The sequence below is a fragment of the Lissotriton vulgaris genome, unplaced genomic scaffold, assembly GCF_964263255.1.
Source record: "Lissotriton vulgaris unplaced genomic scaffold, aLisVul1.2 SCAFFOLD_2104, whole genome shotgun sequence".
NCBI lineage: Eukaryota > Metazoa > Chordata > Amphibia > Caudata > Salamandridae > Lissotriton > Lissotriton vulgaris.
Window position 1 is genome coordinate 207,920 of NW_028248954.1, and position 17,083 is coordinate 225,002.

The following is a 17,083-nucleotide window of genomic DNA, read 5'->3' on the forward strand; positions in this document are numbered from 1 at the left end:
AGTCACTAAAGGAAAACAATTCAACATTGACCTTCTCTAGTTTCTTCTTGGCATCTTCTACTGGGTTATTTTTCTTGAAAGTTTCTTCAATATCTGCAATTTCTTTAAGGAGGGTTTCTACTACCTCCCTAGCCTTCTCAATGATAAGCATCATAAGGTCCCTGGAACACCTATTGGCGATTAGAGACAATCTTTCCAGTAACATCCGGATTTCAACAAATAAACCTGGGATCATCTCTATCTCAATTCCTATGGTTTAAATAAATCATAGTAAGTAACAAGAATCTTGTACATACATAAGAATGAATAGACTGGAAATCCTCAGTAGAGGGGGGCCAGCAAGGACTCTGTCATGAAGAAGAGCACAATAAATGATTCAGTAATGATAAATATAGTCTAATGATTGTGGCAGCGCAGGCAATACTGAAAGGAAATAGATGGAATAAATATAAGTTGACCTTCCCACATAATGCGCAGATGACCGATCGGTCGATAATTCAAGATAACTTCCTTCAAAAAATGTAAGACTATTGGCTGTACTGCTGTCCTATGGTGCTGTATTTCACCAGCCAAAAATAGAAAGGCCCATACTTCAAGGAAATATCACGATCTAAGGATGACAAAAATATATTGGGCAAACATGTGAGATTAGATATCCCATGTTTTACGGGGAAAGCCTTCAGAACGCATTATCATTCCGGGGTGACACACTACTTACATAGCTGTCCTAAGCTACTAAGTTCCAACAGCCAGAAGGGGAGAGGGCCATGTTCCAAAATAATATCACTGGTCTGCAGGGGACAAAAATATGGAACAGAAAAGTATATATACTTCGCCTGCTAAAAAGAGAGCCTACCCTTCCCTTATATCCTCCCGAGGCAAGGAGTACCTACAAAAACGCCAATACGCGTCGTCTGGGACCCTGAAGCTCCGAGGTCGTACGTGATTAACTGGTTTAAATGCCGAACCTTATATCCGGTCCCAAGTCGAGGTGAAATGACACACACGCTTGAAGAGATAGACTGGTGCGGATAATATTATGAATCTCGGGCCGGATAACTGGCCATCTTGCAAAAAGATTTAAATATGTGCAATTATCATCCTGGTTTTGCTGCCTCGAAAACAAGAGATAGGGGGTGACAGGGTTTTCAAGGTTCTCCTCCAAGATATTAGACCTAAGAGTAAGGAGGTCGCAACCTGGTATTGGAGACTCTTGACCAGAGAATTAAAGAATTTAAAACCTCTGTAATTAGTGTGGAGAGATGTTTTTAAAGAAGTGGATCTTCCACTTGTCTGGAGTGACTCTCTGAAGTGTGTATACTCTGTTGTTAAACCAAAAAATGTAGTCCAGTTCACCATCTTTGTATATAATTCACTTCAAGAAATTATCCTGAAAACTTGGAACAGCTCCAGTTGCATGCAGAATTTAAGCTCATACAGCTTTTTCTTGGCACCTAAACCTCTTTGCTGGCATGTTCAATGAGCTGTACACTATTACTGAAAATGCTTCTGTATAATCCTGCCTTTCCAAAATTATGTGAATTGCCTGTAGCACTTGTGCATACAACCGCCCGCCACACCACTCTTTGTAGTTGCCAGCCCCCACTGGTATGAAGCCCAATAAGTTACTACTGTCAAAAAGGAGCAGTGGTAAGTGCAACACCACATATGGCCAACCAATCCCACTGCAACACTCTCTCATAGAAAATAATGGAGGGAGGGGCTTACAAAATCACCTATTAGTTTTAAGCAAAATATATTATTTCATTGCAATTTATGATAAAATATTTCAATAACTTCATTTGTTTAATGAAAAAATAAATGCAACTAATTATTTTGAATAACAATTACCTTCTTTTAGATTGACTCCATCTGTAACATTTGTTAGGTTTTAATATAACCATTTTACTTTAGGTGGGAGTTTTTCAAATAAATCTTAATGAATAGCTGTATTGTTAACGTAATATATTTAAATCCATTAAATATTCAATTTAAAATTTGGTAAATAGTTCTAAAGAAAGTTTTACTTGTTTCTTCAATTTAAATAAATGTATGTTATGTTAGTTTACACTAATAATTGACAGAAATCGGTTTACTAATCTATCTCAAGTAAATTGTCTACTTTTCCCCATAATCTCACTATACTTTATCAAAGGGATATCTCTGATAGTGTAGATCTCCCTATGGTACATGTACAGAACATATTTAAATGTTTGTTAAACATGAAAAAAATCTGATACCATTTATTTGTAGGGTTAATAATGTAAATTAATGTTATATGTATTTTAAATCCAGAACAACAAAAAAAGATATTGCACTATCACCTAATTTTGATTTCAATTATATTAAAATAAAACCTAATTTAAAGGAAACAGTAGATGCACTTCTTTTCTTCCTTAGGTCTAGAGGGTTCTAAAGAAGGATCCTAATAGCACCACATTTATGCCTGACACTAGCATGTGGAAGGAGATGACTCCTGGCCCCTTCCTAGCCAGAAGAGTAAATGTTCTCACTACCCACCTTTGCTGCAATTCCTCTAGGCTCTACTGCAAACTAACCCAGTGTGATTCTGACTCACTAATCTAAGATCAAGAAAATCCTTCTTCACGATGCAGGGCCTGTGTGCCCACCTAGAGGTGTGGCCATGGTTTTGAAAAAACTACACCTCCTTCAACAAACCAGTTCTGAGGTCTTCTCTCCCTCCACAGGGATTGTTGACTGCCTAACTGGGAAGGCTAAATAGAGACCATGTGCAGGTGCGAGCTACTTCTGTGTGACAGGGTGAACCCTTTGAAGTTCATTGAATTCCTCAACACAGCACAACTGGCCTTCCTGCCGCGAAACAAATGCACCTCCCGACATCCAAGACATAATTGGTGCAGTAGAACAGGTTTGCACACCTTCACCATATTGGGTAACTGTTGGAAGCTAATGCAAATTAGCCGCAAAGAGATTCAGTCAAGAAAAGGAGAACTTAAAAAAAATATTTTTCTAACGTTTTACAAAAATTCGCACTTCACTAGTAGGTTGGGCTTTTAATAAATATTAAAAATAGTTCTTGACTTATTTTCCTAGCTTATCCATAGCCAAAGATAGAAATATTTAGTATTACTTCCCAGTGCTTCTGTAAGGGTCAGCCCGTTCTTCTACAGTGAAAATCTCCTTTTTGGGTGCTAGTCCGTGTAAGGACATGTTAAAAATACAATTCTGCATGTTCTGCTTTTAAATACAATGTCCCCTGCCTTCTGGAGTGCATAGCCTACATAGTGGTCAATTAATAATTAATATGAATTAATATGGAGAGGGGTTAACTGTCAACGGGTTTATTATGACAGGTTGGGAAGATGTTTTAAAACTGCAGCAGACAGACTACAGTTTTAGGTCTGTAATCAATTTTTGTATTTTCATACTAAAGTATTGCACTGTGCTGTAGGCTGTAGGTGTCATATAACACTACTTGCTGTGGGTTTACTTTAGACACCGGGGGCCTCATTTATGAGGCCCCTTGCACCATTGGAACGTCACTTTTTGTGATATTTATCAGGCAGCACTAAGCCACTTTTTTTGGCTTAATGCTGCCTGATAAATATCAGTCCCTTTAATGCAGTGTTCTGTGTTCAAAGGGCGTGCAATGGGTGTTGCTGGGGGCGTTCCCAGCAACATCCGTGGCCTTTTGACACTGTCCAAGATTTACAAGAAATCGTAAATCTGAGGCAGTGCAAAAAGCTTAGGCCTCCCCAGGGAAGGCGTAAAGGGAGGCGCAACGTTTCTCCTCGTTTTTCCTTTTTCTATGTAAAAGCCCCTTGTGACTATTTTTGTACAGAAAGGTTTCCCTTCCTGTACAAAAATAATCTTCCCCGCAACGCAGGCACCCTTGCACCATTGTGAAAAGCTGCCTGCGTTGGCGCAGGCAGTCCATTGTGTGGCGGTGCAGAGGAAAAGGACAGGAATGCGCGGTATCTTATAGATACGGTGTATTCCTGTCCTTTTCCTTTGTCGTAGGGAAGCGCAGCAGGAAGGCCTGCTGCGCTTCCCTACGGCAACAACTCATAAATGAGGCCCCAGATACCATGGCCTTATAATAAAGTTAATTATGCCTATTCCATTTTAGCCTATGTTGGCATGTTTTAGGGTTCAGAATGGCTAAACAGGATTGGTTAGTGATGTCCCAGGCTATAAGGTCTAAATTCCAGCAGCATCTGGCCACAAAATTTAGGGTGACCACAGAATACATCTTGAGCTTGATTGGTGAAAAGATAGTAGGCTTTTCCCCCTAGCTTAAAATGAAAAAACATTGGCTGGGTGAAGCTGCTTACCATAATAAAGTGATTTAACCTGAGATCAGATATAGATTGATTCTCACCAATTAATTTGTTGATAGGAGTTCTTATAATGAATTGCTTCAATATGTGTTTCTCACTGTCATCTAGCATGTTCAGTAGTTGTAACTTCACCATCTGAGCATGCTTATAATATTAAGGGACAGCACAGTGTAAAGTAAAGCCATTAATACCAGATTTGATTGCATCCCTTGCTCTAATCTTACATTTGATTGATGTTTAGCTTCTGAAACGTAATTTGCAAAATTCTTAATCCGGGCAATAGCTGCAGTGTTTGATACTTTGGACTAGCAAGCTTAGGTGAATACTTGCCTCATCGCCTTGTTTAACTCCTTGGACGCTCATGACAAGCTCAGTTCGTCATGGTGTACACCTCCATACGCTCATGACGAGCTGAGCTCGTCATGAACAATGGGAAAACCAAGAGGTCAGCAAAGGAGGAAAATACCACTAGCATTGATGTGGTTAAGGCAGTACTGTGCCTTCTGGAGAACTGGGTCCTTTTGGATTTTCCTTAGTGATAGCAGCTCCTTAGGTCTTTTGGTTTCTGCTAACGTTTTCTCTATTTGTCGTTGCTCTTTTGCTTTGGTTTAGCTCACTGGTGTATTAGAGGCAACAGGGGATTTTCTTGAGAAGTTAGGAGCTGGTCAAACAGTTTATGATGTTACATGTGATCTATTTATAGTAGATCGGGAGCGCTTCCAATGAGCAGACATGATTGTAAGGTGGCTGACGATTTGAGAGCTTGAAAGTGTTGCTCAACGGAGTAGCTTTTGTACTAGTTAAAGAATACTTTTTATTGGTAGATGATGGCTCTACGTGTGAAGATTTAGAATATCTATATATAAAAATGAAAGTATGTCTGTTTGTCCTTTATGCATTACTACACCATTCATCCGATCACCATGAAACTTTGGGAAGTTGTTGAGTATACTCCCGCGAAGAAATCTGGCCCAAAAAAATTGGTTAAATATCCGCCCCCCGGCACCCCAGGGCTCTCATAATATTTCCAATACTGAACTTACAGTTTATCGTACGACTCGCTTTTGCAATAACCATCAACAAAGCACAAGGACAATTGCTGCAAGTGTGTGGACTAGATTTGGAGAATCCGTGCTTCTCACATGGACAACTGTATGTGGCCAGCTCACGCATCGGAAAACTTTCTGATTTATTTGTGTACGCACCAGAAAGAAAAACAAAACAAATCGAGTATCCACAAGCACTCGAATGAATAAACAGAATTAAAACAACACTTTCAAATGTTTTCCATGTTAAAATTAATAAGTTTAAATAAAAATGACACAATGTAAATTGAATGTTATCATAACAAGTTTCCTTAAATTTCGTTTCTTCTGAGATCGCAGCACCGCGCAACGGGTAAGCTAGTTAAACATAAAAATAAAATTGAATGAAAGTGACACATAGGTAAATGAACATGAACCTTTTTTAAATAAATATAGCTTTTGCTAAAATTAGTATTACACACATGAAATGTGAAATTGGGCATTTTAGAATGATTGTAACCAATTCTAAAATGAAATACTATTGATGAGAAAATGACTAATGCTGATATGAATGTGACATGCAGTCAGATAAAGGCAAAACACATTGATATAAATAGTATGGTTTAAGACTTTCTTGGTGTTGCAGCATCTTCATACCAATGTTTCAAGGACTCCTATTTCTTCTTGTTCAAACTGTATCATCAGTAGCCTAGATTTTCTGTTCTTTCCATATCAATAATTTAGTCTTAGAGATGTTGGTAAGATGTAGCACTTTATGCTTGATGATGGAGGTCTTTACCAAGTCTAGTGTATGCCATTGGGATATAATGCACCAATGGAATAAAAATGTCATATAATCAAATGAATCTGGCATATATTGATATAATACGCATTGGGCAGCACCATACAAGCAGTGGAATACATGAAATCTGCATGGAAATTATTAATATGACAAGTGTTAACATTAATTTTACATGAGCTGAAATGTATTCAGCATGTTGAAATTAAAAGAACATGTACTGGAAAGAATATGGAACATGTTGAAATGAATATTGCACCTATTCAAAATAAATACACAGTGAGATTAATAAAAGATAATCCATGCAATACTGGAAACAGCTCCATATGTACAATCAAGTGAACTCTTTCATGATCTTGTGTCACTCAAAATAGAATACTTGCAAATGGGACAGCAGTAGTTTGTGCCATAAAAACATGCAACATAAGGAGCATGTGATGCAAAAACAGAGGCACAGTGTGTACGTAGCTGGACCACGGAGACAGGCAGTGTGGAGCTCAGGCAAATGGAGTTTATTGTAAATGTTCTAGATCTACATGCAAACCTACCCAGCGTGATCCTAACTCACTTATCCAAGATCAAGAAAACCTTCTTCCCTTGTGCAAAGCCTGTGTGCCCACCTAGAGGTGAGGCTATGATATTGAACAGTCTACACCTTCTTGATTAAACAGGGCACATGGGTACACCTTGAGGGGCTTATGGTAATGTGAGAAGCATGGGGCATATGGACACACTGGAAGGGGCTTGAAACACTTGTAAATGTTTAATGAGGTGTTTTTTCATAGTTTTACATACATCAAAAGGAGATCAAAATATATTTGCCAGACAGTGTATGGCATATTAACATGTAGATTTTAGGAGCTTGAGGCACATGCAAAGAAGCCAGTAGTGTAAGCTGCTCAGGTACAAAGTGGAGATTTAAGCATACGGATAATATTTGAATACATTGAGATACCAGCACAACTCCCACCTGAATAGGTCTCACATGCACCACTCCCACATGCACAGGCCCACATGCACCACTCCCAAATGAACAGCTCCTACAAATTGATACAGCTTGTACGAACCTAACCCACGCATGTAGTTGATTGCTGAGGTACATGAACTCTAAAATGTGGTACAACTTGCCAACTTAATTACACCAGATTGACAACAGCATCTCCTCCAAGAAATCTTTAAAATTATGCCTTCTTTCACATTTCTCAAATTTCTGTGCTCTCACATTTCAGCTAACACTATAATGCTCTGTAGACTGAATATCTCTGGTCCATAAATATGAAAATGAATCTATACATATTTAATGTTCATATAGACAGTGAGGGGCCTATCGATCAATGTATTGCATCGCCCTCATGCCAACCAAGGAGAGAGCAAGGGCAACGCAACACTAAAGGCCACCTTGCATGGCTTGATAAATCTGGAGTAACCAAAGCAGCGCAAATCACTACGTTGCTCTACTCTGCCCCGAGAGGCGTTCTATGGGTGGAGTGTGGGTGTTCTACCTATTCATGACATCCAAAATGATAGGCGCTGACACCGTGGAAATCTGACACTGATTTATTTTTTACAAACAAAAGCCTTGGCGCCTTTCGGTGGCGGACCGCCTTGCTCGCAATATATATAGCATATAGCATAGATAGACAGATATAGATAGAAAGATATACATATATACAGAGAGAGAGAGAGATAAATACATATTTTTGGGCAGGAAAGGGGAGTCGAATGTGGTGTTGGGGTTAGTCCTCACCATGTAATACTCTCACAATATCCTGGTATGGTCCTTGGATTCAAACGGATAAATCCTTAATTTAATTAGAGTGGCAAAGAGGAGTCAGGCTTTAATAGAGAAACACTTTTAAAGAATTTTCAAGCACCAACATGGACGATACATAATTGACACAACTAACAACAAATCCATTACCAATTCATAAAGAAAGAGCTTATTTTTATCTTAATTTTGGCACCAAAATTGACAGAATTGAATCAGTAAACCAAATTTATAGATTTAAGAAGCAAAATAAAATTACATCAAAACAGGCATTGAAATGTTACTTTGAAGTCAATGAAGAAAAAGAAGTAGTGACAAAGATCACTTAGAGGGCGACTTGTGTGTAACCCTTACAGGGTTAAGGTTGTGAGGGCCCTAGAACCAGGCCACAACAGTTAGTTCAGTATTACGTGGCTCGTGTATATGACTGCAGAGCTGTCCTGGCTTTCCATGGTGCTGAATGGGAATCGCACTTGGGCTGATTTTACCGCTTAAACAAAGAAGCAATAAAAAAGATGCAAAAACTAAGCTGGGGCTGGGTTGACGATGTTGGTTCCAGGTTGCACATTGTGCCTCATAGTTAAATGGTCATGTGTGGGGGTCATTAACCAGAATGGCAAACAACAAACTTTGGCTAAAGGTGACGAAAAAGATTTGGGAACTTTAAGGGGTTCAGAGGAGTAATGTAGAATCCTGAAACTTTGGGGCAGGTAAGACTCCAACTCTCAGAAGTCACTGTGTCACTTGGATTTGGGCGATCCCACAGAGAGTTCATCTTCGCATCCCATGAACATGTTTACCTACAGTTTTCAGGGGACGAATGCCACTAGTCTGAGAGTGCTTCTGGCATCCACTGCAGACCCTCTGTTCAGGAGTGTTGAGTTTCAGGCAAGGACATGGGTCGTTCACACAGTTCCAAGTTGTTTGCCTCAGGGACAGTGTATCCCTCTTTTGCTTCAATGCTGTGGGCCACATCCGGTTGTTGATAACACAGGGATCCTCTTGGTACTTCTTTGGAGTCAGTTCTTCAGATCTGAGGCGTGAAGGGGGACCCTTACATCCAGGATTTAGGGGAGTCAGGGGTGTGGAAGCTAGTAGCCAATGGGCAGCTAGCTCCTACACTGAATCCTACCCCTGAGGTCATCACAACCGATGGGGTGGGTCACCTTTTGCTACCCAGATCCCTCTATTCTACTGTTCATAAGATGAAGGAAATCAAAATTTAGTGTACAGACTTGGATGCTCACCCTAGAAGAGTGGTCAGCATGTTGGGGGCATGCACTGCCCTGAATATCTAATTTTCAGCCTGACCACAAGCAAATATTTCCGGGGGACAGCACAGATGGATGAGGTGAAACCTTTGAAGCTCACCGCCTTGACGTGCCTATTCATTAACCCAGCTGGGGGTGGGAGGTGTTACCTCCTTCCCACCTAAGCCTTTGTCGCTGAGTCCTGGGAGCATCCACACTACCTGGCCTAATATCGCTGTCTTGGTATGGGAATGGACGGGCTCACATGCCAAAGCACAAAGAAGTTGTGTCAAACAGGTGGGTAACCTCTAAGGTGCCACCTGGGTATATGCCAGCCGTCCCTCATCACCAGGTGAGTTTCAGGGGAGAGAAGGCACATTGTTTGACATCAAACTCCACATATCTATGTGGTACCATGATGGAGCTAGAAACTCAGGTCTGCCTGTGTGCAAGTCCATGATATCCTATTGACCGACTATCACTTACAGTCTACTTTAACGGAAAATACACTATAGAGTAAGCCCTAGAACCGCTCTGATTTCTAAAATCATAATATCAATTTCGGAAAAAATTTGAAAAAGTGTAAATGGTACCTGAAACATCAATGCTAGAATCTACCAAATTCTAGGATACCCCCTCAGTTATAAAAAAAATGCATTCCTGCAAAACATTATTTGAAAGATAAAGACATTTGTCATCTTAAATGCTATTTTTTATTCTTTCTCATCCTCAGGGTGTTTTTAAACTCTGTGTTTTTCAGGCAGTATATAATCGGATTACATAGTGGAGTTATAGCAACATATAACAAAGAGAATACTTTGTTGTATTTTACTGAAGCTGTTGATGATGGTCTCATGTATGTAGAACAGATAACTCCATAGAATAATATAAGCACAGCGAGGTGGGAGGCACAGGTGGAAAAGGCCTTCCGTCTCCCCTCTGTAGACCGGATTTTCAGGATTGTTGAGATGATGTTGATGTAAGATGCGATAGTTAAAGCAAAAGGTGCCACTGCAACTAGAGTACCCTCGACGTAGATTGCTAGCTCAACAGCACTAGTGCTGCTACATGAAAGCTTCATTACAGCTGATAAATCACAGAAGAAATGGTTGATTGTGTGGGACCCACAGAATGAGAGCCTATATATTAGTACCACATGCGGTATTGGATCTATAAAACTAAATACCCAACAACAGGCAGCCAACTTCATGCATACTACATCATTCATGATGGTCACGTACCGTAAAGGTTTGCAAATAGCCACATATCGATCATAAGCCATGGCTGTAAGAAGGAAGAATTCCGTAGACACCATGTAACTGAAGAGAAACATCTGCAGAAAGCATCCACTTAGAGAAATGTGTGTTACCTCCTGAAAGAAGTGAGCCAGCATATTTGGAAAAATTATTGTTGTGTAAGTAATATCTAGAAAGGCTAAGTTTGTAAGGAAAAAATACATTGGTGTGTGCAGTTGTTTGTTGGAATAGACAATCACCATGATAAGAAGGTTCCCCACAAGTACCAGGGAGTAAATCAGCAAAAAGGTCAGAAAAAGTGGAACTGTAAGATGTGGAAAATCATAGAAACCCACAAGGGTGAACTCAGATGCAAAAGTTTGATTTCCTCCTTTCATGTGTCCTCGAATGCGGTTTTCCAGAGTTGGGATATAAAGAATATCTGCAAATAAAGAAAAGAAGGACAGTAATGGCCAAAGCACACACTATTTTGGGAGAAAAATGTCTGTGGATGTTATAAGGTCACAGTTCATGTATTTACTATGCGAAAAAAAACTAAGTAAGCCACCCCTGGTGTGTTCTTTTTTAATTTTTTCATGGGGCAACGGTTTGGCTGCATGATATCTTTTGCTAATTCATATTTTGTTGACTTATTTATGTTATATATTTCAGCTATATGTATTCGGAACTTGTCTAGAAGATACAATCAATACAAGCACAAACCAATAATAAAAGTTCTAAATTGTTGCAAATTAGATGATGGTTGTGACCCTATGTATTACTGAAAGGGCTGACAGCTTTTAAATTAGTTGCTCCTGACCAATGTTTAGGGCTGGCAAAGACCTTATGTTAAGAGCAAATACACAGAAAGTAGGCTCTGGGTCAACCCTGTCACTCACAAACTTATAGAGCTATCCCCTTTCAATCATTGCTCAAATGAAATGTCTTTCATATTTTGCCTCAACCCACCACAACGTACCCGATTTAGAGTTTGTGGGACCGGTTACTCTGTCACAAACATAACTGGTATCCTGCCCGCCGTATGAAGATTCCCTTAGGATACAATGGGATCACAATATGACGGATGGTGCATTCATCGCATTTGTGAGTAACCCCATCCTCCAAACTCTTGATCAGGCCCATAGTTTTTAAACACCAACTTGGAAACATTTCTGTCCAACCTTTCTCCACCATGGCTGGAATGGCAAGTAAGCAAAGAGGCAAGTCAGTTGTTATGTGTACCCTAAAAGTGGCCCAAATTCTTATCATAAATTGATCAACATTGTATTATAGTAAATCAAGCACCTTTGGTTTTTGCTCAGGGCACATCCTGAACTCACCTATCTGATGATACTCTCAAATGTGAAGATGAAGAAAAAGAAGGCTCAGTGAAATAAAATATTTCCCTACGATCACATAATTGGCAAGCATAGCAGCCGAGATTGATCACTATTTTTTGTTGTCAAGTGTGCAGTCCAGCCCCTAGAGGGGTATATTATTCTGTCTCTTATTTTACATCAACAGTTAATGCTTTGTCTTCAGTTCTTGGTTCACGAGGACTGTCATATGAAAAAAGCTCATGTTGGACTTGAGGGCCTTCAGAGACCTTAATTTATGATAATTTTTTAATAGTGAATGGAATAATTTTTGGGTAATAAAGGTGCGGCTGTGTTCCCGGTGCCGAGTGTGATTGATGAACAGCTTCTAAAAAGTGCACATGGAAGTGAGTCCTGATCGTTTTTAAATACCTTCTGATTCGGACCGCAAGGCCGGTTCCCAGGTAACCAGTTCCGTAATTTATTCATACACCAGAGTTGGAGTGGCTCAAAGGAGATGGGGTTCTGATGTTGTGCTTCTGCATTATTTCCCTATAGAAAACGTTGCTATCCACTAGGAGGCAGCCCTGAAGAGAGTCCCGGCAGCTGTAGCCCGGGTCGCGAAACGCGTTGGCAAATTGACCACTGAGGAATTAAAAATACAAATTTATTTGTGTACTCTGAGAGGGATTGTGATGAGTTGTATCCCCCAGTTGTATTGAAGAATATCTCCCAGTGTGTGATAGAGAGAGTGGTTGACGTTTGACAGATCAGCTTTAGTTGTAGGGTGGATGATGTTTATGAGTGAAATGAGTAAATGTGGGTTGTGAATTATTGTTTGTATTAATGTCATTTGTGTTGATAAGAATATACTTGATGGTTGAGGAGATCTGTTATTTGAAATTGAAGCATTTTCTTTACTGTACATTGAAAAAATGTTTCTCGAAAAAATCAAATCAAATAGAAGTGGATAAATAAATTGTCCATTCAAATAGATATAGTGGTTGTCTGTGTGTAGCTTGCTAAATTGAAGGACATAAAGCAGAACCTGGCTAGGTGCTTTCTTGTGTTTGTACTTTAAAAACTGCCCTACCTGACCCGGTGCAATTTGGGCCTAGCCCTTTTTGTAATTACAGTTAGAAAGTTGGCATTTTCCTTCCATAGCCATTTAGGGCCATTTTTATAACCTGGTTTGCTTTGCTTTTGCACTATGCAATGTGAGATAAAGTGACGTATACCTTAACTCATATTTTCGAAGCCATGCAAAGCCACTTTGCATGGCTTAGAGTGGCTCCAAACAAATGCAGTAATGCAATGCAGCCCAAATCACTGCTTTGCCTTACTCTGCCCTGGTTAGACGTAAAATGGTTTTTGACACATTCCCAGATATGCAAGACCTTATGATACTAGGAATGCGCCAAAAAGATATGCAGAGACTTATGAGGAGAAATATGTTTATTTCTCCTTGTTGTTTCCTATTTCTGTGAAAGAGGAAACATCCTCCCAGGATAGTGTTTTGTGCAGGATAGTGACCCTTCCTCCAGAGAATCGATTCTGCCAACAACAGATCCTTTCGCCATGGTGCAAGGTGCCTGCATTAGCGCTAGTCTGCATAACTGCGCCAGTGCAAAGGAAAAAGACAGGCATGTCCGAATTGGATAAATACAGTGCATTCCTGCCCATTCCCTGTGATGTAGGGCAATTCATCAAGGTGATTTGCTGGGCTGCTCTGCGCCACTAAAGTCACAAATATGACCCTTATTGACTGTCTCTGGGTCACATGAATGTGTGTTGCTGACGGTTGAGCTTTGTGCATTTCTCCTAGACAGCCCCACACAATAGAGAGCTTAAGTGTGCCTGGATGGGCCATCACTGGCTGGTGGAATCGGACACAGCCTTACTGACATTTGAATATGCTGTGTCCTGTTTCCACACAAAGGGGTCCCTAAGCCCCTGCAGTTACTTAAAAGCCAGGGCAAGGAAGGCATGAAGCCTGTCTCATACAAAGGGCAACCTCTAGAAGCTTCTCCACTTCAAAGAAAAGCCCAGGTATAAATATTGGACCTAAGACTCCAATTCTTTATTACTTGTTTGAGCCTGTGGATACTCTGCTAGGTAGAAAGACTGCTGTGTTGCTGAAAGGTTGTCCACTCTGCTGCACTACTGCTCTGAGGAACTGCTACCTTGCTATGCTGACCTGTGGTATGCTGACCTTTGTCTTAGGAGAAAAGGACTGGATCTGCATCTGTTGAACCAAGAACCCTAGAGTGACTCAAAGAGCTAGATGGCAGACCACCTAACTAGAGCTTTGGGTTCCAACAACCTGGAATGCAGCAACTGGACTCTGCCATCTGGAAGTCCAACTATGCCAAGTGGTGCCACCCTAGTGGTGGACCTTTGAAAGAGGCCCTAAAGATGCTTTTCCAGCCCATCTCTGGATCCAGCAGAACTGATGCAACTCCTCTACTCTGCATTGCATCCCTGAGCAGCACTGGTACATCGCCTCTGCTGCAAGGATTCTCTCAGCACAAGGACTCTCCATCGACCTCACAACCGGCATTGGAACCTCTGCTGGGTGAAGCTTCCCCAACGCAGACCCTCACAAATCTCTTGTCAACGGCAGCCTTAATGATGATACAGGTTCTCGCTGCTCCTTGGAATAAATCCATTGCCTCGACTGCAGCACTCATTGTTGATGCCAGACTTTACATCACAATCCCTCCTTGACGGAATCCTCAAAGATGATGCAGGACTTGTACAGCACCTTTGCAGCTCCTCAGAACAGACGCTTTGCCTCAGCTGTGCACTTCATCCTCGATTTGCCAACTCACCGCACTCTGCAACTAGGATTTTAAGTTCTCTTCTTCAGTGAGACTAACTGGGTCCCTGTAGCTGGCCCACACTTAATCGTGGTTGGCTTTCCCTTATGACTCTGTCCCAGTCTATCAGAACCTGATCCCTTATCTGGCACTTTGTGTTTTTTGACACTATTTTCACGGAAATATTTAAACCTGCATTTATCTGTTTCTACTGATTGGATTTTTGTTGTTTGGGTCTTATTTTATTTAATAAAGATTTTTATATTTGTCTAAGTTATTATGGAATTTGTGGGTGTTTTACACATTGACTCTACGTTTATCCTGACTCCTCAAGGCCAAGCTACTGAAGCGTTGACCACAAGTTAATTTGGGGATTGCTTGTGCCTTACCATGACATAAATTGCGGTTTCTGCTTGAATAGGCATTCACCCCCTCAATCAGCACCTAAATTTATCACAATGAGGTTGCATTTATTTACTGACAGATTATGCAAATAGGCATTATGTCCCGGCATAATAGTTTAAAAGAGCACTCCTCCTCTTAGCACAAGATTTTAAATGTGGTCAAGTGTGGTGCATTGTATCAGTCAGGTAGGTTTTTCCTGCTGCACAAATATTTGTAAATCCAAGACTCAAACCTCTTACAGGTGCATGGATGACTTGTTTTTGGGGAGGACAAATAATTATAAGGATGCGTAAATCGAACCTTAGGAAATTAACTAAGTAGCTATTCAATCAATCAATCAATCAAGAACATTTACAGAGCGCGCTACTCACCGTGAGGGTCTCAAGGCGCTGGGTGGAGGGGGGGGGTTGAGGGGGGTGCTGCTATTGCTCGAATAGCCAGGTCTTGAGTAGTTTCCTGATGGAGAGATGGTCCTGGGTCAGACGTAGGTGGGTAGGGAGGGAGTTCCAAGTCTTGGCAGCCACGTAGGAGAAGGATCTTCCTCTGGTGGTGGTTCTGCGGATCCACGGGACGGTGGCGAGGGTGAGGCTGGCGGAGCAGAGCTGGCGGGTGGGTGTGTAGAACTTGAGGCGGTTGTTGAGGTATTCAGGGCCCATGTCATGGAGAGCTTTGTGTGCATGGGTCAGGAGCCTGAACTTGATCCTCTTGTTGACGGGGAGCCAGTGTAGGTCTTTCAGGTGGGTGGAGATGTGGCTGTGTCAGGGGATTTCCAGGATGAGTCGTGCCGATGTGTTCTGTAGGCGCTGAAGTCTTTTCTGTAGTTTGGCTGTGGTACCAACGTAGAGAGCATTCCTGTAGTCCAGACGACTGGTAACGAGGGCCTGGTTCTGGTGGGGATCTAGCGGAAGATCTTACGGAGTATGCAAAGGATGTTGAAGCAGGAAGAAGTAATGGCGTTGACTTGCTTGATCATCATGAGGGAGGAGTGCCCAGAGCCAAGGGCCACCAGGAGCCGTCCCTGGCGGAGGGGTATGGTCCGAGGATGAGGACCTCTGTCTTGTCTGAGTTCAGTTTCAGATGGCTGAGCTTCATCCATTCCGCGACGTCCTTCATTCCTTCCTGGAGGCTGGCTTTGGCGGTGGCGGGGACATTGGTGAGGGAGAGGATAAGCTGGGTGTCGTCTGCGTAAGAGATGATGTTGAGGCCGTGTTTGCATGCGATGGCCGTGAGGGGACTCATGTAGACATTGAAGAGGGTAGGGCTGAGTGAGGAGCCTTGAGGTACGCTGCAGATGATCTTGGTGGCCGCGGCGCGAAAGGGCGGGAGGCGGACTCGGAGAGGAAGGAGGTGATCCAGTCAAGGGCCTTTTCTTGGATCCCAGCGTGGTGGAGGTGGGTCGTTAGGGTGCGGTGGCAGACTGTATCGAATGCCGACGATGGGTCGAGGAGGATGAGGGGGACAGTTTCCCCGTTGTCAAGCATGGTCCTGATGTCATCGGTTGCTGCGATGAGGGCGGTTTCGGTGCTGTGGTTTGCTCGGAAGCCGGACTGCGAAGAGTGAAGGGAGCCTTTCGTTTCGAGGAAAGTGGTCAGCTGTATGTTGACGGTCTTCTCCATTACCTTTGTGGGGAAGGGGAGGAGTGAGATGGGGCGGAGGTTCTTGAGGTCAGTGGGGTCGGCTGTGGGTTTCTTCAGGAGGACGCTGATCTCTGCGTGCTTCCAGCTCTCAGGAAAGGTGGTGGACGCGAGGGAATTTTTAATGATGTTCCGGAGGTGGGGTGCGATGATGGAGTCTGCCTTGTTGAAGATGTAGTGTGGACAGGGGTCAGCTGGGGAGCCAGAGTGGATGGTGTACATCACATGGGTGGTGTCTTCTGTGCTGATGGGAGTCCAGGCGCAGAGAATGGTGGTGGGGGGCATTGGTTCGATGTTTGTGTACGTGGTCTGAGCGCCAAAGCTGTCGTGTATGTCGGCGATCTTGTGGTTTATTTTTATGTTACAAAGGTCCTAGCTTTTTTTTGATATCTAGAGGATTGATTTTCACAGGCTAAAGATAAAGACTGTGTTTTTTTCTTCAGTGTCCAGCCGGACCTAGAAGTATTTATTTTCAAAGTAGTAAGGATAAACAGAATAAAGCGAAAACAA

At 41.9% G+C, this 17,083-nt stretch overlaps 1 protein-coding gene across 1 annotated transcript; it reads right to left on the reverse strand.

The window, feature by feature from the left end:
* Nucleotides 1–9,870: 9,870 nt before the first annotated feature.
* LOC147663761 (olfactory receptor 5V1-like) lies at nucleotides 9,871–10,797 on the reverse strand. The gene has a single exon (XM_086950214.1). It carries the CDS (start codon nucleotides 10,795–10,797, stop codon nucleotides 9,871–9,873), a length of 927 nt encoding a protein of 308 aa, XP_086806340.1.
* Between the last annotated feature and the right edge of the window lie 6,286 nt (nucleotides 10,798–17,083).

What these genes read in the sequence shown, in the direction of transcription:
- LOC147663761 (XM_086950214.1), bottom strand. Translation starts at nt 10,797, where the DNA reads ATGAAAGGAGGAAATCAAACTTTTGCATCTGAGTTCACCCTTGTGGGT.